The 24,046-nt window shown below is 40.9% G+C and overlaps 1 protein-coding gene across 5 annotated transcripts in view; it reads right to left on the bottom strand.

Annotated features, from left to right (window-relative positions):
• Nucleotides 1-483: 483 nt before the first annotated feature.
• DET1 (DET1 partner of COP1 E3 ubiquitin ligase) overlaps nt 484-24,046 on the bottom strand; it is a 38,227-nt gene continuing 14,664 nt past the window's right edge. For all 5 annotated transcript variants that reach the window (XM_072148516.1, XM_072148517.1, XM_072148518.1 and 2 more), the window contains 2 exons: nt 22,832-23,023; nt 484-6,556 (listed from right to left, as the gene is read on the bottom strand). In XM_072148516.1, coding sequence (XP_072004617.1) covers nt 6,367-6,556; nt 22,832-23,023 — 382 coding nt within the window. In that variant the 3' untranslated portion in view covers nt 484-6,366. The remainder of the gene's footprint in view (nt 6,557-22,831; nt 23,024-24,046) is intronic.

Below are 24,046 nucleotides of genomic sequence, written 5' to 3'. Positions count from 1 at the left end.
ATGCTTTTACTATATGCACGCTTTTAAATTGCAATGCGTGAGTATATACAATAAATACTATTTCCTTTTTGAACCTGGCATTCTGCACTATCCTTTCGCATACCTCCTGATGTAGGATTGGGAACACACCGTGGACACGGTAACGAGACGAGGATTGTGTTTCAACCCACTAAAGGAGGACGATTGGCGATGCAAGGAGTCGGGGATATCTTTTATTTCCAGTCCATGAAGAGGTGGTGAGAGGCTCTCGCCATTTGACAAACAGTATAAGGAGTAGAGCACTAATTTTATAGCTGTTCCACATATCTACCAATAAAGGGTTCATTTACAAATTGCATAATGTAATTGACTACTATAGGAAATTCCCCTTTTCTTTCGCACCAGTCTTGCTCGATCTATGAAATCACCTGCAATCCATTCAAGGACATCATTACAGCGAGTGTTTAGCAGAAGAATAGAATCATTAAGTCAGCCTTGGCTATGTAAAAACAAAAAAAACACTTTATTAAATAAAAACTTAAATATTTTGCCATCTATACAACCGTTTACAAAACGTACAGTATTATATATGCAAAACACAAGAGGTGTATCCATGGCTATAACCCATCAATACCTGGAAAAATATGGTCATCTGACATAATACACGAAAAAGCGCCAACCTTTGGCACCTGAAATCCTACCATCATAAACATTGAGCTTCCTCCCTAGAAAATGCAGTCTTAAAAAAATAAAAGCATAAAATGCATAGACAAAAAATGAACCGGCTAGAAAATATTATCTTTAAAGGCTTACATGAAAAATAAAATATGTGTTTAGCTTTATCACGCCCACACAGAGAGATTTCACCTTCAGAAGACAAAGACTTGCTGAATAGACACAGAGCTCCCGTTAAACCTCGAGGTTGAAAAGGTTTGACATGAAGTGAGGATCTTTATAGGAGATGCTTTACAGAAAATGGATTTCTCCTTAGTCTTAAATATATTTGTCTTTTAAAGAGACTTTTGCGTTTAGTTTTACAGCACTCTCCAACACAAAAGGTTACAAGGTTTTCCCACATTCTGCTGTATGCGTTTTATCTATTAGAGTTTTACTTCATTTTAAGGCCTTCAACAGCACAGTGAGGACGGGAAAACACAAAAGCGCGATAGAGGGATCATAATTGATTTACTATTGTGTTCTGCCATCTTTGGAAAGGTCCTTGGAATCGGCAGAGATTATAGAGTCCGGAACATTCAACACAGTGTCTTCCAAATGTAATATAAAGCAGAATAGCACGGCAGCCTATTACATCAGCCTGTACAACACTAAAGCTGGTCATAGGGTAATTCTAGGTATGGCTGGAAAATCTCAGACCTGTACATCCAGAATGAGGGGTAAATTGTTCCAATTCACAGGAGTGAGAATACAAAGAGTCTTTCCTTACAAGACACTCTATAGTTTTTTTTTTATTGTTATTATAGTCATCATCTGATGAAGAATGATAAACCAGGGGCACTTACCCATAGATTCAGGCACTGTGGCTGTGATAATCTTACATTTGTTAGCCATGGCCTCCTTCCTTCTACAAAGACATCTCAAAACCCATTCATCAGTAACACAGAATATTTTTGAGTCCAGTCTAGGCTTTGCTTCCGTAGGCAAGTGTCCCCTGAGCTTAGCAAAAACCTTTACCACCTAAGCTTGACTAATACAAGATACATAAAAGATATCAATCAGGCTCAGATCAGTGGGGTCGTTGGCTGGGGAAAACGGAGGACACATTTAGTTGAATCTATAAAAGTATAAGTATAAAAGTATAGATACCTGGTATTTCGGACAGTGTAGTGTGGGACCTAACAGGGTGACACGTTACTGGAACATGCCCAGCACGATTTCATTGGAGTAAAATATAAGCATCCAGTGTTATCTTAGTGTGCCATCTCGGGCCATGGTCTGTTGTGTCACTGGCCAGTAAGGTCTGCTCACACATTAATAACTAGAAAGGCCTACCAGGAATAGGACCTGCCAAACCCATCGGCTCATACACAAGGCCGTGGAAACCACACCGTGTGTCATCCCATGTTTTAGTCACTGAAACAACTTATACCATGCGGTCCAACACAAAGTTCATATGCAGGTAGGCCAAATGTGCATTCAGATCACTTCATAGCTGGAAAGATTGAGTTATTTTTGGATCTTAGGTGCTCCCTAGCTTATAGGTTATTATAGATCTAAAAAAAGCAGTCATAAACTAGACCTAGGTATTAAACAATAAATATACATTCTGTAAGTAACATAAGAAAGTTTTTGGTCATCACTGTCAATGTGGTCCATGACTCGATCTTAGGATTTCACTTATGGTTCTGTCTATCAAACTTAAAGCAGAATATACATAGACAGAAGTTTGTAGGAAGACAATTCATATGCAATAAAATAAATGTATATGTTATAAAATGTACTTTAACCATTGTCTTTATATTAGCATTAACACAATATTAAAAAAGCACCTTTCTAAAGTATCTTAAAGGGAACTTGTCACCAGAGGGGTATATTTTATCAGTGCCCAGGTTCCCACAGACACAATAAAGAATTATGTAAAACAGTTTTTTTTAAACAAAATCTCTAACTTTTATGGTTAATTAAATAAATTGGATTAAACTTTACATGGTTCCCTGCCAGCTTTCATGCAGCTGAGTCCCCTCCACTCATGGTAATCACCCTTCACATGCGAATTCAATTCAAGCGTCCCTCCTCCGCCTTTTCACAGCTCTCTGCACATGGCAAGTACTAGCTGCTGACTGCTCGCCGTCTTTGAATTTGCATGTGGTGGATGACGAGTGGTTATCTTGAGTGAAGGGGTGGGGGCTTGGCTGCATGGACAACACCCCTTCACATCCCCTGGGACTTAAAGCTAAAAGCTGGCAGGGAGCCAGATTAAATTTAATCTAATTTATTTCATTAACCATAAAAGTTAGAGATTTTGTTAAAATAGTTTTACATTATGCTTTACGGTGTCTGTGGGAACCTGGGCACTACTAAAAACAGTCCTCTGCTGGCAGGTTCCCTTTAGAATGTGAGCAGTGTAGGTTTATGTACACAAAATGTGAATACTGAAACAAATTTATAGGCAATTCTCATTGCAGTCTTTTATGGATTCTCCATTTATGTAGGTTACGCCTCTGTGACCCCAACTCTCAATAAAAAAAAAACGACACACACTCCCATAAACACAATTCTTTTTCCAGAGCTCCAGAGTTATGGAATTACAGTGGTTATTTGTTGTTGTTTTTTTAAAAATAACTTTTATACATGTGATAAAAACATGGTAGTTTGCATAACTCTTGGCCTGATGCTTTGGACATCCAGTGTCATATTCCCTAAATTGTCAAGATAGAAATAATCCATTACCATAAACCTTAAAATTCATGACCCTTTATGGACCTTATCGAATGTTTCAATACCAAAGCACAATTTAAGGCTCAGTTCACAAATGCATAAGGGGGTTTCAGTTCCACTTTCTGTTTTAAAGTGTAACGGAAACTAAGCATGGAAAGTGAATGGAAGATCTTCCGTTTATCTTCCGTACTCAATGTATGGGAGGTTGCCTTTCGTAACACTTCAGTTATAATAGCAGCAAAAAAAGATGCGACTGCCGTGCTATTTTTTCCGTAAGGAGAAGCTAACCCTTCCGAAAGCAGGTGTGAAATGAACTTTGTGTTACCAATTTTGTAGAGGACAGTACAATACTTTGAATCCACAGAGATGAGGTGTAATGGTGGAGTACATAGTAAAGTTACAGTAACAGGACCGTAGGAAAACATTATAGGCTATGGTCACCGTAACATTCTGCCTTACTTTTTATTACGGATTTTTCCATCAAAGTCTTCGAATAGATACTGACCAAAGGCTATTGACTTTAGTGTTGGTGGAGTCCATGTTCTTGTATTCATTTTCTTCCAGCAAGTGTAGCATTAACGGCGGCCCTATTTCTGCTGCATGAAATATATTGGGGAAACTCAACAAAAACCCATTACATGCATGTGAACCTTATCGAGTGAGAAAACAGCTTGACAAGTCATCCATAACAGTGGGAATTTGTCCTGCTGAAAATTATCAGGATGGAAAAGTTTCAGCGTCATTTTGGATTCAGGAGTTAAAAGGGTTGTACGGCCGTTCTAGGTTAACATTTTAAATCCCAGCATCTCTATTAGATGTTCCTTCTTTCATTTACCGTGGTCGTCTTGCTTTTTTGGTTCTAAAAATCGTTTTTTAAAAGGCATCTAACCTTTTTATTCTTTGTGGCATGATGCAAAGATGGCCGCCACGCTCCGCAGAAAAACTTTAATTCCCGCACTATTCCCAAAGAGCAGTGTGTGCACACGATTGGCTGCATTCCAGGCAGCTAGAACCTGCACTGCAGGAGATTATGAGCGGCCGCGCAGCAGAGACAGATATGTCCACGCATGTGCGACTGAAGCAGAAGTAGGTGTCCTTATTGTTACCAGGAAGATCAGTAACTAGTGCCTACAAACTTCTAATTCCTATTACTAAAAAGCAGGAATTGTTACTAACATTAAATGACTTAATGATTGGACCATCTTTTTTGTACAATGTGGAGGACAATGTGCACGGCCATACAACCCCTTTAAGGGCTGTTCTTATTATTGACATGTAGACTTCTCTGTAAAAGTATACACACAGAAACAGCTATTAATCACTGTGTAGGGACACCCACTTTACTCCAACTTAACAGATTTAGGCCTCATGCACAGGACCATAATGAGAGCCATGGTTTGGCCGCCCAATCTGTGGCAAGATCACGGCCCTTATAGAGGTTGGCTGTCTATGGAGAGGGGAGGGGCGAGGAGTGTTCCTCCCTCCAGCCATGGACTAAACCCGCGCTATGGCAGCATGGGTCCATCACCTTCCTCATGTATATAAACAGTGTATTTCTCTAGTGACAGGTGTACTCACAGTGCTACGTATAAACTGAAAGAATCATCTGTATCATTTTACAAAGAAAACACATTTTTAAGTAATAATGTTAAGGATTGATTGTTAATCAGATACTGGCTTATCACATCTACTGTACATAGAATTCATTAGGCTAACATCACACACAGGGAGATTTATCAGTTGTGTCTGAGGTAAAAGTGTTCTAGATGCCCATGGTAACCAATCAGAGCTTAGCTTTAATTTTATAAATAAACTGTGGGAAAATGAAAGCTGAGCTGTGATTGATTGCTACGGGCAACTAGAATAGTTCTGCTCTCGGACACTTCTGGTAAATCTCCCTCACAAATTGAGATTTATCATAAGTCTCAGAGCAAAACTGCTGTAATTGCCCATGGCAACCAATCAGAGCTCAGCTTTCATTTTCCCACAGCTGTTTATAAAATTAAAGCTGAGCTCTGATTGATTTCCATGGGCAACTAGGACAGTTTTACCTCAGAAACTTGAAGATAAATCTCCCCTTATGTGGCAGTGTTTGTAATAAAGCCAGGAGTGGATCTAACAAGGCTGTAAAGGATGAGGAAAAATTGAAACGTCTCCTTTATAGCCACTTCAGACACTGGTGTAATAACTGCAGCGACAATGGTGTTGGCCATCAATGTGTATAACCAGAACCTATAAGTAGAATATATAACATTAGATCATCTATTCCCAGTTGTGTTGCTGTAAGAGGATGAGTTCTCGTGGAGGTAGATAGCTTTCATGGGGCGCATGTACACGGCACACCTTTTTAGAGCCTACAGCATGAGGCTAAACGGCAGCTACTTTAACGGACCGTGAAACAATCTGTTTAGAAGTAGAACATGTCCTAGTCAGAGCCATTTTTCACACATCACTATAGTTCATGAGAATTGATGAAAACTGGGGACAGAGTGATGCAAACCAGCAGTGAAAAAAAGCAGATGTTAACGTCTGTTTTTCACGACCGATTTTTGCAGCGTTTTTGTTGTGTTTTGAAATGTAACGCACTTGTAATTGGTAACAAGCACCACGTGTTTGCATTGCTAATAAGCAAAACACGTGGAGCTTGTTCCCTGTTGCAAAACATTTCAATAGAAACGCATATGCGATCAGGCTAGCCCCTCCTTCACAGCATTTGCGTGTGAACCTGGCATCATGTTATTTCAATACAATTGAACACAGACAGATTATGTTGGAAACATGGGGGTGGGGGTGGGACGCCATAATGGGAGAGGCATTTTGTCTCCTGCACCAGTCTGCTCCAACATTACAACATTTTTGAGCAAGATTTGACATCCTGAATTTCATTCACTCTTTGTAATGTGAGCTTCTGAGGTGAACACCCCGATGTAGATTTTGGTATTAAAAAAAACGGATCGCATTAAGGCAGCAGATCGCTTCTCCGATTTCCTTCTACGTGCAGATGTGTCTCATGTGAAAGTTCACCACATATTCTGCATTAGTCCTCTGCACAGAAATCGCAAATGGTTCGAATGGATGAAATGTGAAAGCTACAAGCCTACGCACGGTGTGGTTGATAGGTCGCCCAAGAAGACCAGCCTGGATCTTAAACTTTAAGAGTCCGGAATCTCTTGCATAGAATCTAAAACAAAGAAGCAAAAATCAATATTAAGTCATTGGAAGGTTTCCTCTCTGGATGCAATTCAGCAATTAAAGAATTAGGCTACATTCACACGATGTATGCCCGCCATACCGTAGTACGGCGGGCATACATTGGCGCTGCGGGGAGGAGCAGGGGATGAGCGCTGCTCACCCCCGCCCCTCTCCATAGGAAGATACAGCGCACGGCGCCGTATCACGGGAAAAGATTGGACATGTCCTATCTTTTCCCGTGCTACGGAGCGGTACGGTGCCGCACGTGTGCTGCACCATACCACTCCCGTACAGGGCCGTGAGCCCATAGGAGTGTATGGGGGACGTATATCGGCTGTATATACGTCGGCCGTATATACGTCCCCCATACTGTAATGTGAATGTAGCCTTAGAATGACTAAAAAGCGTATAGTTAAATTTACTATCATTTAGTTATTTTCATCCAAAGATCAAACTAACGGCAGCAGAGAAAGAAAGAAAGAAAATGTGGTCCATCTGCATTACAAGGACTCGTTCACATCTGTGTTTGGACCTCAGTTATTCTCTTCCCTCCCTCCAGCTATGAAACAATGAAAATCTAAATGATCCAGTCAATTGTCCATTGATTTCCATCTCTTAGTGTCTATTTGCGCCACTTCTGTTACTTTAGACAGAAAAATAGCGCTGCAGCCTCCCTCATATTTTCTGCTCTGGAAGCAGTAGCCGTGTAAAAAGACACCGGCAGGAACCATTAAAAGTCCATTGAAATCAAGACATTTTAACAAATCCGTTATCGTTTAACCCCTTATCACCGACACTCGTTTTCAGCTTAATGACCAGGCTCGATTTTTAGAATCTGACATGTGTCCAAATAATTGGTTATAACTTTTGAACTCTTTAGAACATTCTCGTGACACATTGTACTTTAAGTGATAAGTTTTGCATTTAGTTCTGAAAAAAATGAAAATTTGGAAAAATTCTGAAAAATTTCATTTTTGCATTTTCATGAAAATTTGCCAAGACTCATGTTTTGAGGGGGAAAAAAATCAACTTTAAAGTGAATATGAGACTTAAATAATAAAAAAAAAACCTTATAAATTACCCCACTATAGAAACTACACTCCTCAACTTATGTAAAACAACTTTTACAAAGTCCGTTAACCCTTTAAGTGTTTTACGGGGGTTAGAACAATATGGAAGTGTGATTTAGAAACTTTAGAATTTTGGGGGGGAGTATATTTATTTAGGCCAAAAATTACACATTCACAATCAATTAAATTGCTTGATAGCCAATTTTTTCACTTGTGGTATGATGTGCCAATATTTCACATGTGGTGGCAGGGCCAGGACAAGATATTTTAATGCCCTAGAGAGCCAAGACAAACGGTGCCCTCCCAAAACTGGGGCCCAGATTTATTAGGCCAATGCGCCAGTTTTCTGTCTGACTTCCCATATTTTAACATGCTTTAACATGCTCAGTTAGTTATAGCCAGGCCCGACCAGGAGGCAGCAGCCGGCGAACAGAGGACTTGTCTGCCTCGGGGCACACGCCGGACCCGGGGGCTGAGGCAGGATGAATTGGATTCCCCATTAAGCTCACCATGAGGAATCTCTATATAAACCCTATTCCCAGCTTCCTCTCAACCAACGTAGACCTACCAATACATACGGCCTCAACATTTCTTGCAATAAGGACCAGACCACATCTCCCTTAATCCCTTCAGTTATAGCAAAACCAAAACAAGAAGTGGTCGAAAACACAGAACAGGTGCAAATCTTTCGAGCGACAACATTTATTATTAAAATACTTGCACTTGTTAACTGAAAGAAATAACTGAGCAGAGATGTGATCTGAGCCTAAGGCAGTCATTTTCAGCCCATGGAAATGGACCTGTGGTCTGACCAATCCCACCACCCACAGAGCAGTGGAAGGGAGTCCCGAACAGCGCTGCTGTTACTATTTTTCCAGCAGACTGAGTCCTAGCACCACATTTCTGATTTCTGTATGATGCAAGGACTCCCATCTACAACGCATGGGATTGGTTCCAGCACAAGGGTGCATTTCCACGGGCCGAATCAGTTAGTGTGCAGTGGGCCTAAGGCGATTTCTCTACCTATGGGACAACCCAATTTATCAGTAAGTTGAGTTTGGTGAGGATGTGGTGAAGGCACTTGCATTTGCAGATGCAAATTTACAAAGTAGCCTCCAACAAGAGGCAATGAAGGATGTCCTCCGACCCTCCGGTAACTGGCTTTCCCTTCTGTGGGAGCTATATCTATACTTTCAAGATACTGTCAGAAGGGGTATGTTAATAACATATCCTATGAATCTGCTATAAATGCTTAAGAATATACCTTTAAGGTGTATTTTCCAAGCCAGAGAATGTTGATGTAACGGATAAAAAGATGTACACCGTCACATTAAAATTAGTTCAATGCTGTGATAAAATACAGTTGTTAGAGATGAACAGCAAAATTACTAGGTAGTGCAGAAAAGGACATTAAGAATAAAGAACAGTGATTGCTCTGGACAACTGGGAGAAATTCAAGACAACTAAAATGATGCAGCTCCTAAAATTATGGAAAAGGGTAATGATAATAGTTCTCCGCTTGTCTACGTAGGTAACAAGTAAAGTACTGGAGGGAAGGGGTGGTTAGATATCTCCATACACAGACCTTATAAATACCACAGTTTCTTGCATTCCTGTCTTAGAAAATGGGGAAAAAAATGACAGAAATTCTGGGATAATAGGTCTGAAGTTAAATATATGTATTGGGGCACTTTAAAGCAGCAAACCATTATAATCTTTTACTAGTAAAGGCAAACTCTTAAGAGCAATGGACATTACTGTCACTCTGCCTAAAAAAAAATGTCATTTTACAATGTATGGCCAGCTATAAATACAGAGGCTACAAAATATTTCAGAATAATGTCACTCAGAAATAGGGGTCAATTGGGGACCTATAAAAAAAAATCCCTACTCACATTTTAGCAATGTATTCATGTTATAAAGTTCTGGTATTGGCGGAGTCTTGCAGTTTCTAAGCTCTGTATTAACTCTATATGATCTCCTATACTTCTCTCCCCTTAAAGGTTTGTTCCCCTAACATCTCAGAACTCACATACAGGCGGTCCCCTACTTAAGAACACCCGACTTACAGACGACCCCTAGTTACAAAGGGACCTCGGGATATTGTTAAATTACTGTACTTTATCCTTAGGCTACAATAAACAGATATAATAGTTTTATTGTTTATCCTGGTTCTTATGATGATCCAACATTTTTAAAATCCAATTGTCACAGAGACCAAAAAAAATTCTGTCTGGGGTTACAATGATAAAACATACAGTTCCAACTTACATACAAATTCAACTTAAGAACAAACCTACAGAACCTATTTTGTACATAACCCGGGGACTGCCCATACACTAGTTTCGTTATTTAACAATACACTTACCTTCACTATTTCTGTCCACATGGCACTTTTTGAGAAATTACTATTTTAAAGGGGTTGTCGAGTATTAAATAAATGTAGGGATTGTTAAAAAAAAAAAATAAACATGTACTCACCTCGTCCAACGCTCCTGGTGTCCCGCGTCAGAGCTGTGCCCCTGTATGTTTAGAGGAGCACGGAAGATCTGCTCCGACTACTTCCAGGAGGCCAGGCACACCCACCCATCACCATATCCCAGCGCCTTATACCAGCCCTTCCCAGCCAAAGTCCTACATATTATTTTTACACTGACAACCCCTTTAATCCGTATGCTAATGAAGCAGTTGGTACAGGAATAGGAGTGCCCAAATGCCTCATTAACATACAAATAAAACTGGGGATATCTTGACAATGGTATAACAGAAAGAAATAATAAAAGTTTGTTGGAAATTACAGTGAATTTCTCAGCAACAAGCTGCCAGAAGAATTTAACACTTTGTGGGAGGTGGTAAACTTGTTTAAAGAAGATCTGTCACCAGAAGTTTACCCCTCACATCAGTAATACCTGTCGGTAAAGGGTTATAAGTCCTCCCGATATCACCTAAAATGATCTGCCAGCTAGGCTTTACCTTAATAAGACATTTTTCTGATATGCAAATTAGTAGACAGAGTCAATTCTGATGAGGAGAGTCATTCTTTCTCCAGGCTGTCAGTGACCCCCGCCTCCTTTTGATTGACAGCTCAGTGTTTCTTCAGAACTCAACGTGAGCAGACAGAAGTCCGCTGCCTGTCCATACTAGACTACTGGCTGCTGGAAGGCAGCAGATCAAAAGAACCAGGGCCCATAAGTGGGATGGAATTCTTAATCCCACATCAATGTCCATGCACTTCTATGGTTCAGTGGGAGATAGGCCATGAAAATGAAAGGAGCAATGGTTGGGCATACTTGCCATTATTCCATTGCTAGGGAGCCAGAGGGTCCAAGCGGGTCCTCGGCCATTATACAACGGCCTTGAGGAGCTCTCCCGCCTGACTGGATCTCAGAAGAAATTGATGGGAATAAAATACTTTTTTAGTGCTGAAGCCGCAACGCGGAGGAACCCCACTGTTACCAATACACCGAAATGAGAGTCACCTGTAAGGCACTGTTCCGGGTGTATTGGTGGGTTTTGTGGCTACAGTTCCCAGTTAAGTACATATGGCATCACCAGGTAAATCCCTATAATTGTAACATGGTCCGACATGGCTCAGACAAAACAAAAGAAGGAGAACTATGGTAACATACACTCACCGGCCACTTTATTAGGTACACCATGCTAGTAACGGGTTGGACCCCCTTTTGCCTTCAGAACTGCCTCAATTCTTCGTGGCATAGATTCAACAAGGTGCTGGAAGCATTCCTCAGAGATTTTGGTCCATATTGACATGATGGCATCACACAGTTGCCGCAGATTTGTCGGCTGCACATCCATGATGCGAATCTCCCGTTCCACCACATCCCAAAGATGCTCTATTGGATTGAGATCTGGTGACTGTGGAGGCCATTTGAGTACAGTCAACTCATTGTTCAAGAAACCAGTCTGAGATGATTCCAGCTTTATGACATGGCGCATTATCCTGCTGAAAGTAGCCATCAAATGTTGGGTACATTGTGGTCATAAAGGGATGGACATGGTCAGCAACAATACTCAGGTAGGCTGTGGCGTTGCAACAATGCTCAATTGGTACCAAGGGGCCAAATTCTGACCCTACCATCCGAATGTCGCAGCAGAAATCGAGACTCATCAGACCAGGCAACGTTTTTCCAATCTTCTACTGTCCAATTTCGATGAGCTTGTGCAAATTGTAGCCTCAGTTTCCTGTTCTTAGCTGAAAGGAGTGGCACCTGGTGTGGTCTTCTGCTGCTGTAGCCCATCTGCCTCAAAGTTCGACATACTGTGCGTTCAGAGATGCTCTTCTGCCTACCTTGGTTGTAACGGGTGGCGATTTGAGACACTGTTGCCTTTCTATCAGCTCGAACCAGTCTGCCCATTCTCCTCTGACCTCTGGCATCAACAAGGCATTTTCACCCACAGAACTGCCGCTCACTGGATGTTTTTTCTTTTTCGGACCATTCTCTGTAAACCCTAGAGATGGTTGTGCGTGAAAATCCCAGTAGATCAGCAGTTTCTGAAATACTCAGACCAGCCCTTCTGGCACCAACAACCATGCAACGTTCAAAGGCACTCAAATCACCTTTCTTCCCCATACTGATGCTCGGTTTGAACTGCAGGAGATTGTCTTGACCATGTCTACATGCCTAAATGCACTGAGTTGCCACCATGTGATTGGCTGATTAGAAATTAAGTGTTAACGAGCAGTTGGACAGGTGTACCTAATAAAGTGGCTGGTGAGTGTATGTGTTATAGAAGTGAAAACCTACAGGATACCTGCACTAAATGTATAGTATATCTGTTAGTCCTCTGTAACTGACTGTATATGGCCGCTCTTGACCTCTATTAAGCAAGGTCAGGGTGCGGTGCCCAAACTGTGTCTCACCAAACCAGGATGAGCTAAGCAGCCGCGCTGCAAACTTGCAAACTATAGCGTAGGTCAAATTCCTGCCCCGATTTGCGGCACAGTCACTTAGACCTTTTGGAAACATACGACAAACCTCCTTGTTTGCGGCCCGTTTCAGCACACAGTGGTGTACACGTAGCCCAAGCAGTGTTTTATGCTGTTGATAATACAATATTATTCGGCTGACACTTGAATCAGGGAATTGGATCAAAGAAGAATGGATAATGGTTTAGAATAATAAAAATAAAAGCATCGACCCCGAATAAAGAAAATGACAATGAAGAGGTAGCTACCGTCACGAGACGTCTACCCTGTGGTGTAAGCTTTCATAGGTGTATACATTTATTTAGCGATCTTACTACAATAATGTAATCATCATTTCATCTCTTTCCTATGTGCACTGCAGGATTCGAGCAGATGGGCAAGGCTTGGCGAGAAGAAGGTTTCTGTGTAGATGAGAGAGGCAGGCGTGAAGTGTAGCCTATTCACCATAAGTACCATAAAAGCAATTGTTCCCATGGCAACCAGCGTTTCCTTGTGTTCAAGAGAAGACAATAGCGGGTGAAGGAGTACGAGGGGTGTTTTGGTGTATTGCTACAGCTGTAAAAATGCATTACATGCCCTTTTCATTTGTGTCATAGAACGCTTCTCGTGTGATGGCTTAATAGAATATTCTGATAATTAGGGAGTGACGGCACAATACTGAGCATGCAAGCGTCTGCTTGGGGACATATCAAGGTTTCTTTAATGGAGTCTTCTCATTTTAGAATAAAATAGAAATCCCTCTTTTGGTGGAGAAATAAGATCCTCCTCGTACAGATGCTAACTGTTTTTAAGGACCTTATGCTTGAAATGGAAAAATAGAAGACAGGACAATAGATTGCACACCCATACTACTAGAAGACTCAATGTGGACCGGAACACACTCACGGAGCAGACAGCATTGTCAAGCACAGGTCTAGTAAAAGAGGTCCCAAATATCCCTTTATGTACTAATAAGAAATTATGACCAAGGATTTAGAACTGAGACACTAATTAACCATGACTTACAAAGCCGTCTAGAACCCGTCCCCTCCATATATCTCTGACCTAATCAGCCAATACCGTCCCCCAGAGGACCTTCTGCTTCACTCCATTACCATTCACTCTTCTCACAACTGTCTTTCATGCATCCCCCTTACTCTGGAACTCTCAGACTGTCCTCACCCTTCAAACATAACCTGAAAATCCACCCGTTTAGAATTGCCCACTAATACCCCCACAGCTCTGCTCCCTACCTCATGTCACCCTCTACACTCCTATATAAATTGTGGCCGCTCACAGGCAGACTCCTTCTTCCACTTCATCCAAATCTATATAGTTTTAGCCTTTAGAACTTGGAATTGTAGTTGCTTTAATGTGAATCCTTTATTAAGTGTACAGCCCCACTGAGCCAAGGGTGCTCTATACAACTTATAATAGTTGTTAAAGAAAAACTTGAAACACAACTTTTCACCAATGGATATCCCACTTCCCACTGTATTCACACCCATACATTTTAGCCTCCTTGCTGCTTCTGATCAGACTAAATGGCCCCCTGCTTTCTCTTCCTGTGCTCTAATGTGCTATTAATCCCATGATGTCTTAGCCCAACATCACATGGGCAACTAAAGCCAGCCCTTATACTGCCTGCTGGGAGAAAAGTATAATTAACCTTCTCTAGTCTTGTCCCTTCCATCCCACCATTAGATTACTTGTAACAGAAACAAAATGGAAGGATAACATCTATAAGTGTAACCCTATAGGAAAAGCAATGCTATTTCCATACTTCTATAATGGAACATTGCATTGTGGTGTAGACTTAGATGGTAACAGAAAGTACCCATGTGGTTATACTCGGACCATCAATGATGCGGTTACAGAATTCTGCCAAAATTTTAGCTTTTTCTATTTTTGGGCAGATTTCTGAAAGCTATCTTAAAGAATAAGGGTCTCTGCTTCCCATATCAACCAATCACTCTTCAGCATTAAATTTCCAAGCAAAGTAGAATAAAAGCTGCGATGTCATTGGTTGCTACAGGCGAGACTATTTTATCAACAGAAAAGTTCCCACGTTCCAACAAGTTTCCAAGTTGAAAAACGTGCAACATATTTAATAGACATGGATGACGTGAAATCATGAATCCTTTTGGCAACACATTTCACACCTTTCCGTTCTTGGCAGCCTTAGGATAGATTTTAGATCTAGATTGGGGAGGGTTTTTTCATATACTCATACACATTTATTCTAAAAATTTTAAATTAATGCAGCTCTATTATAAATCTTCAGTGTCCTTTTGCTACATTACACAAACCAAATACAGGCAGTCCTCGGGTTACGTACAAGATAGGGTCTGGAGGTTTGTTCTTAAGTTGAATTTGTATGTAAGTAGAAACTGTATATTTTATAATTGTAGATCCAGACAAAAAAAGTTTTGGCCCCAGTGACAATTGGAGTTTAAACATTTTTTGCTGTAATGGAACCAAGGATTATCAATAAAGCTTCATTACAGGCATATTACAGATGATTATTGCAGTCTGGGACTATGGTAAAGCATTAAGAAAGCTTCACCAGAGGTCAGAGGGGTCTGTCTGTAACTATGGGTTGTCTGTAAGTCGGGTGTTCTTAAGTAGGGGACCGCCTGTATGTCCACTTTGTCTTCAAATAAATACTCAAATGGATTTTGTTACATTTGAGGAGAAGATTAGAGCAACATCCACTGCTTCTCTTCTCCTTAAAATGACCAAATCACAGACAAAACCTGGACCACCCCAGTGGTGTCCTTCATGTAAAAGATCTTGCACATCTCTGCTATCACTCAAATTAAATAAAACCAAAATACCCAAAAGCTATCAACATATACCATCCTGTATATTACAAGCATAGCATGAAGGTAAAGTAAGTACTCCCTGCATCATGTAGCTCTGGGGGTACACATATCAAAGGATAAGAAATAAAGCTGTGGAAAAACTTGAAAGAAGGTTTTAAAGGGAACCGGTCACCAGAAGGCTGAATGTCAGTGGTGAAAGATTCCAACAGGCACCGCTATGTACATTCCATACATGTTATAATCATACCTTTGTTGCCTTATGTTCTTGTAAAGTTTACCTGGCTCAACTGACCCTGCTCAAGTCCCAGGGGATGCTTCTTGTGTAGAGGGTTTGTGTCCCTGAGCTCAGCCTAGTAAGAAGGCGCTTGGACTGTGCGCATGCTCACAGCAGGACAGGGGGTGTAAGGTGCACCGCGCAGGCGCGAGGATTCTTATGTGGCGAGCCGACGTCACTAGTAGAAGGATGGCCAGAGGGAAGATGTGGGAGGGGGAATAATTGAATACTGACGGGCAGGAGGGTGAGAGAAGCCAGTATGCTAAATAGGGAACGAATGTTACCATTTAAAAAGAAGCATCCCCTGGGACTTGAGCAGGACCTGTTGGCCCTTGCTATCCAATGGGGTGGAAACCTTTCTTTTTCTATGATCTGGAGTCACTGTGCAATTTTTAAAAATAAAAGGTTGCCACCATATGAACAATGAACTCCCTTGGCGACAAGGTCACCGGGGGTGTCACCAGAGTGAGAGGGGGGGGACAGTGTACAACCTGTGAAGCTACACTATGGAAGGACTTTGGTAACACTTCATTAGCATAATTTTAATTGTTGATTTTAGAAGGAAGAGGCCATGGAAAACAAATATAAAAAAAAGATTACCATTGTCACACTGCCTGGATCTATGAGTAAGTGTCCCTGGGTAATCGCATTTCATTTTGATGGTAGATTTCACTTTTTAAAACCCAAAACTGGTTCTGGTTTCAAAAACGACATAAAAAAAGGGAAAAAACCCTGAATATGTGTCCTTACCCGATAAGTTAATGTACACCTCAGCCTTCTACTCACTCAACAAGGTAGATACTGAAGCAAGAGGATTTTTGTCTAAATACTGAAACATTTTTTAAAGGATAAAAACCCCACTTCCTGCATGTACCTTTTTTTTTTTTTCTCAAAGATTTTTTTTTGTAATGAATAGAAGATAGATATGAAACGGTCGGCTTGCCAGGCAGTAAAAAAAATGATGAATAGAAATACAGAGATATCAGAAAAAAATAAACTTCTGCGGCCAAATTTATAGAATAATATTCCACACAAATAAACTGCCTCGAAAAAGATTCATTCGCAGCATCCGATAGACCTGGCCAAAAAATGAATTTTAAGATACTGTGAATCTACAAGAGGTTTTAGGATTGTCAATAAAAATGTAAAAACATTGAACTTGGCAACTCAAAATGTTCTGTACATGACTTTCCGGCAGTAAAAGAACCAATTTCTCATCATTAGCGACGTCTCTAATTTACGTAGAAATAATCTACGGGGCAGACAAACCGTTCCTCAACATGAAAAATTCAATAAATGTATGTACCTTGTTTTCATTTTTTCACACAGAGGTCTAGCATGAATCTGTTTGCGCCAATTTTAATATGATGTGTTGCCTAGCAACAAGCTGGCTTTCCGGGCATGTATAAATAGGACTCAAATGTAGTTTGTAGGGGGGACCCAACAACAATATTTAGAGATATTAAAGCGTAGAAGATCTGGAAACAACAGATAGAGTTGTTTTCAACACAAAAATATATTTTCCTGTTCCTGCGACGGGGAGAAAATCTGCTATAATTTGCGGATTCATTGCTCTAAGAGAAGAATTAAAAGGGAAAAGGATATGACTAAACTTTATGCTGAAATCTTACTCATGCTCCAGTTGTACCAATACCAGAATATGGAATTTAATACTGATACATACAGATGATGGCCCAGATTTATTAAAGCTCCTGCCCCTGGACTTTGCACGTTCTGTTTAGTGCAAGTTGCTTGTACATGTACTTATATATTTCTAAGTGTCCGTGACACATTTGTATCATGGCTGCACTATACCCCACACAACACATAATTCTGCACTGAAAGGGGCGCTCCGGTGCACAGTCCCACTGCGAGACACATTTATCATGCAGTGTCCGACTAAATTGTGTTGGACCCTCTATGTTAAAGGTGTACTAAATAAAAGTTTATGAAGGACGTTCGGCAGAATTCATGAATCTAGCGCACCCTGCACTATACACAGGCAAACTGCACTATTTTTGATTGGCAAAGTCGCCGGCGGCGGTTAAAAGACGGCGGCACGCGGGCGCCGCCATCTTTTTTGCGATCGCCGCGCCCCCGAACGTCATCGGGGGGCGGCGATTGGTTGCCATGGTAGCCTCGGGTCTTCTTTTGACACGAGTCTACATGGCTTCTGGAGATTCGTTACAATGAGCCAGTGGCTCATTGTAATGAATGACCTGCAAAAATGCCATATATTGCAATACAGAAGTATTGCAGTATACGGTAGGAGCGATCTGACCATCTAGGGTTAATGTACCCTAGATGGTCTAAGAAATAGTGGAAAAAAAAAAGAAAAAAAAAATTCAAATCACCCCCCTTTCCCTAGAACTGATATAAAACATAATAAACAGTAAAAAGTCAGACACATTAGGTATTGCCGCATCCCAAAATGCCCGATCTATCAAAATATAAAAACGGTTACGGCCAGCGGTGACCTCCGAGGCGGGAAATGGCGCCCAAATGTCCGAAATGCGACTTTTACACCTTTTTACATCACATAAAAAATGAAATTAAAAATGATCAAAATGTCGCACAGACCTCAAAATGGTAGCAATGAAAACGTCGCCTCTTTTAGCGAAAAATGACACCTCACACATCTTCGTGCACCAAAGTATAAAAAAGTTACGGTATTCGCGTCAGAAGATGGCAAATTTTTTTTTTTCTTTTTTGTACACGTTCGTTTAATTTTTGAAAATGTATTAAAACACAATAAAACCTGTATAAATTTGGTATCACCGCAATTGCACCGAACCAAAGAATAAAGCTGAGGTGTTATTTTGAGTGCACAGTCAAAGTCGAAAAAACTGAGCCCACAAGAACGTGCGTTTTTTTTCAATTTTTCCACATTTGGAATTTTTTTTCAGCTTCGCAGTACACGGCATGTTAAAATAAATAACATTACGGGAAAGTAAAATTTGTTACGCACAAAATAAGCCCTCACACAGGTCTGTACACGTAAAAATGAAAAAGTTATGGATTTTTGAAGTTGGAGAGCGAGAAATGAGCGGAAAAACCCTGCGTCCTTAAGGGGTATTCCCATTTCAACAAATTTATGTTATTGTTTGTATTATACAACTTTCCAATATACTTTCTGTATCAATTCTTAATGGATTTCTAGATCTCTGCTTGCTGTCACTCTATAGAAAGCTTTTATTTTTGCTACCAGTGGACAGAAATCTGACCATGGTCACACAGGTGCACAGGTCGTTATTATGACAGAGCGTGATCAGAGCTGTGTGTTAGAACCTGTGTGACCATGGTCAGATTTCTGTCCACTGGATGTAAACATATTAGATTTCTATAGAATCACAGCAAGAAGACATCTGTAAAACTGTGAGGAATTGATACAGAAAGTATATTTGAAAATTGTATAACTTTTAATAATACAAGCAATAACATTAATTTGCCGAAATGGGAACACCCCTTTAACTGCACACAGAAATGGAATGGCTTCCGGATTTACTGCAGCGGTGATCCCACAGCCAACTGCTTTCTGATGCATAAAATGCACTGATTTTTGCGTCACCATTTCTGCATTGTAATGGTTTATCTCCACCAGCATCCCCAGGAATAAGTGACATGTCAATCATTTGCTAAAGACGAAAAATCCACAGTGAGGAGGCGATTCCACTTAGGACTTTTTCTGCAAAGTGTGTAATGGATTGTCATATACACATATAATGTGATTCTCCCACTACTGTTAATGACCCCATATTGTTGGAGGACATACTCTACTTGGATGCAAGTAGAGTAGAAGAGCCAAGCACAGACCGCAGGCTTCCTTCAGTTCTATACCTATGCTCAATTCCACCAGTGGTGGTTGGAGGTGTTAGTGGGGCGACCAGTTTAAAGGAAGTCTACCACTATTAAAATTACTTTTTAAGGCAGGCATTACCTGCGCGAGTTCTGCCAAAAATCATTAAATTATGTAAATAAGCCTCAGGGACTCCTGTGCATATCACACAGGGCATTTCGGCACATTGCAGGCTTATAATTAGGAATGCCTCCTGCGTGCCGTATGACTTCCGATTCCTCCCATTCTGCAATTCCCAAGAGCCAGTGACGTCACCCAGCTCTCAAGACCTCTTGCGCATACGCTCGTCATCCGTTATAAAGCGGACTGCTCACACTAAAGCCAACGCTGGGTTGTATTGCGCAGCCAGCGGCTTATCACAGTGCTCAGTGATAGGGGGAATTAGCACGCATGCGCGGAATGGGATGGATCAGGAGTTACGCAGGAGGCATGCATAATTATAAGAAGACAGAGCGTCGGGGGGCCCTGTGAATAATAATCAAGGATTAACATATGTGGTAGACTCCTGTAAAATCACAGCAGTCACTGCAGCAATAATGTTCTAGTCTACCAAAGTAATAGTGGCCTCTGCAGAGTATGATATAAGATCACCACCAAAACCGATCACTGGTCTCTGTGGAACCAGTGGTTCCGTGGTTAGGTTGGTGGAGAGGGATGCTCCGGTGGTCCCCCAGTGCTCTTTGTTTACTAGCTCCCACCCTTTAATACTACTTTTTTTGAATGTAGCTAATAAGGTATAAAAGGTCGGACACCTGGGATGTGATTACTAAGTTGCCACAACAAAGTTCCTAGTTATTATACCACAGCAAGAAGCTTATGTCTATGGTCGCAACAAGGATCCAAAGTCCGAAGGAATTTATGGCAAATAAAAAATAATAAAGTTTGCCTGATGTTAATGGCTGCTGCCTCCTGTGCCAAATAAATGTTAATATTTCCTACAATATCATTGAAATAATACAAAATCCACAAGTGAAACTTTCATACGGAATATAAAGTTCAGAAGATCAATCTGTTGCTTTGTCTAGGCTACATCTTATGTCTGGTGGAAGCAGGAGGAGAAACCTTCTAGATCTACACATCATGAGCTGGACGGTAAGCAGAACGACAGACGCCCTATAGGCGCGCAGGGCATATTTTCTATGCACTTACAAGGCATGAAGCTGTGTGTTCCTGGGTGCTAAAGTACAGAACTCCACTCATTATTAAAATTCACCTACCAATGTGCACAGTGCCAATAGCTGAAATTCGATTATTTCCATAGCCCAAGTGGTAACATAAGAGCCTTAAGTACACATCCCTCTAATAGTGCAAGAACACCAGAAAGCTACATGAATAATAATCAGGGCTGACATGTATGGGATGTTTGCACTCCTTTATGCTTTTACGCAGCTGATTTATGCACTGGCTAAAAGCTCTCCAGCTGTTCATACCTCTCTATACAGAAGACCTTGAACTTGGCATTAGGTAGGTTCCAGGAGAACCAGAAACAAAAAAACACACAGCCTCGTGCTAAATGGAAAATAAAAATTAAAACTGATTCGGACCTGGAATTCTTGCTCTTCCCATTAGAGACCACAACAAGGTTTTGTGTATAATTGAAGGCAGCGATTACGTTTATTTGCTGATTTGATTCCATTCCCCGTATTAAGAGGAGAAGCTTTGCCTTTTTGAAAACATTAGCAAAATTATGTTTGTAAATCTCCGATGTGAAGCAATTTACAGCACAAGGGGGAAAATTCTCGGTAATTTCTTACAATGTTACCGACAACTTAAAATAAAATTTAAACAGCCGGTAATCATGGCCATTTTGAAGGCAGTTATGCTCATTTACCAACATTAAATGTGGTCCAAAATGCAAGATTATGTAAAATTAACATACAGGTGTCCGCGGCTCAGAGGACGACAAGCTATCTCACTATAGAAGGCTCGGGGTAGGTAAGTGGCATGTTGAGGGGAGATTATTGAGCACCATGCGGTGCATGTATGTAAAGGCTAGGGGCGACACATGTTCACTATGGGGCATTCTCTCGCCACCCGTGGGCAATCCTTCTTTGGTGTAACATTGTTTTTCTGAGAGTAGAACTTGTAGAGCTGTCAAAATAGTACATTGTGTGTGCCTCCCGCAAGTCGTGCATGAAAAGAAGAGTTAAAATGATATTACGATCTAGGAGAATGGGAATTTTTAAAGGAAATAACAAGTCAAGGAGTTGCAGAAATGTCATTCCTATAGTGTGACTCATGTCTTTTGTTTTGGAGACCTGTAATACAGAGTTTTTTTTAGGGACTACCAGCTATACCTTGCCGAACCACAGATGAGGCTATTACAACTACTTGGACTCTAACGAAAACCTGGGGACTATTGGGCTCACTGGTGGGGTGGTTGTTGTATTGTATTGTTCTTTGTTCTTTTTGTTTTGTTTATCTCTTATGTCTCTGCGTTTTGAAAACAGATAAAGTTAAAGTCTTTAATAAAAATATATTTGACCAAAAGTGTGAGACTCAAATCACTACAGGCGTAGCATCACTGTGATTGGTGCCGCTAGCACCATTTCCTGCATATACAGTACTGTGCAAAAGTTTTAAGCAGGCATAATATAAGAAACACTTTCAAACTAGAAGTGTTAACAAAAGTGCTAAAAATGTATTCTCCAGCATGACAATAGCCCCGAAAAAACACTTGTTCAGTAATGTAGAGATTGTAGAGGCGTCCATATTTCCTATTTATGGATCAGAGGTCAATGAGTGAAGGCAACAACTACAATGTCATTAAAGGGGCGGGCCACTAATACTAAACCTTAACAGGATAAGCATAGGACCCTAATATTATACTCAACCTGAGAAAATTTACCAGGAGCCGCGGGCCAAGTGACCCTTGGAGGACAGGCCAGACTTCCTGTGATGTCCCAATGTCCTGTAGGGTGGCGGTGGATGGAGGAGCCTGTGCAGTACTGGTGGATACAACTTTAACAGGGTAAATATAACATGGGTTATACACTATTAGGGTCATTTACTTACACTATTAAAGTTTAGTATAAGTGGCCAAACTCTTTAAGAACTATGACGATCCACATATTGCATACATTGTTCAGAGCTTTACTCAGATTTTAACTGGCCATCGCTTTCTGGTGTCATATTTTATTGTAAACCATTACTAGCACCATAAGCAGACATAAAAGATACAGTAGAAACAAGATGTCTGCAGAATAATGTACTGACAAACAATACAAGACTTAACAGTAAGAGAGAATCTCCAATCCGTATCAGTATGATGACCCTCAAGCTTCTTGTTGGTCGCACAGGAATTTTTCATACCTGATAGGGTGATCACCACATGTTTTTGGCCTCTCCATGACCGAAACCCACTTGTCATCGTAGCTAAAAAGAGACAGGTCAAGGTAAGGGCTGCCACTATAAGACTGGGCGCTGATAGGCAGCTGGCTCAGGAGCCTCCTCACCGCTTCAGTATGGCCTCCATACTTGGCATTTACAATTGTATCTTTAAACCTAGAAGCAGAGAGATATAGACGTTAACTTGTATCAATGATAAGTGTACACTATATTCTAGAAATGGAAAGAAATCCGTGAAACATAATGTACACAGCTGAAGGTCACAGAAAACGTTACATTCATTCTTTTTACCTCCAACAACACACTCAAGTATTTGCCTCTGTTAAATCTTTGTATGTAGGTTATTTCTTAAGAATTCTTAAATGATGTGTCTAGCCGCGCAGACAGGGGCTCCTTGTGCCATCGGATGACTATGATGCATGGAGTCCAGTCTATGAAATGCCACTGCCCCACAGTCCATAGTACACAAATCAAACATGGCAGTGTTACACTGGCCAGAATTATGTTTTAAAGGGGGCTAGACAGCACAATAAAATGGGTATCGCCATGTCAGGTACGTCCAATGAATCCATAAAACTGGGCAGAATGGAGTGGAAACCATTCACCAGAATTTCACCCCCAAACCAACAATCCCTGCCGGTAGAGGGTCACAGGTCCTCCCCATATCGCATAAAATTAGCTGCCACTGAGATACTGTACCTTAATTACAGCCATTTTTCTGATATGCAAATTAGCCTTCTTGACTCTCCCAGGCTGCCAGTGAACCACACCCCTTATTTTGACAGACAGCTCAGTGTCTCTTCAAATCCCTTCCCTGCCTCCTGGTATGTAGGCACCGTCTGCCAATATTCAACTATAGACATAAAAAGCTTTATCTACGTGTAGGAAATGTGGTGTCATTTCTTTTATATGGTGCCTTATGTTATCATCTTAGTCACATGATGATAACACAAGGTACCCCATGAATGTATATGATCACATGAAATCTCAGCATGTCTCCTTGGAAGGAGAGGAGTAGAAGTCCATTTTTTTATGTGATCAGATACACACATGGGGCACATTTTGCAAATGTAAAGGGTATATGACCTTAGATGACATCACCTTGGACATATGACATGAACTGCTGAATAGTAAGGATGCATAAGGCATGGGGAGGAGAAGAAAGGAGGTGCCTGCCAA

This window comes from Engystomops pustulosus, chromosome 4 (assembly GCF_040894005.1).
Source record: "Engystomops pustulosus chromosome 4, aEngPut4.maternal, whole genome shotgun sequence".
Lineage (NCBI taxonomy): Eukaryota > Metazoa > Chordata > Amphibia > Anura > Leptodactylidae > Engystomops > Engystomops pustulosus.
This window is presented reverse-complemented; position numbering and strand designations above follow the sequence as displayed.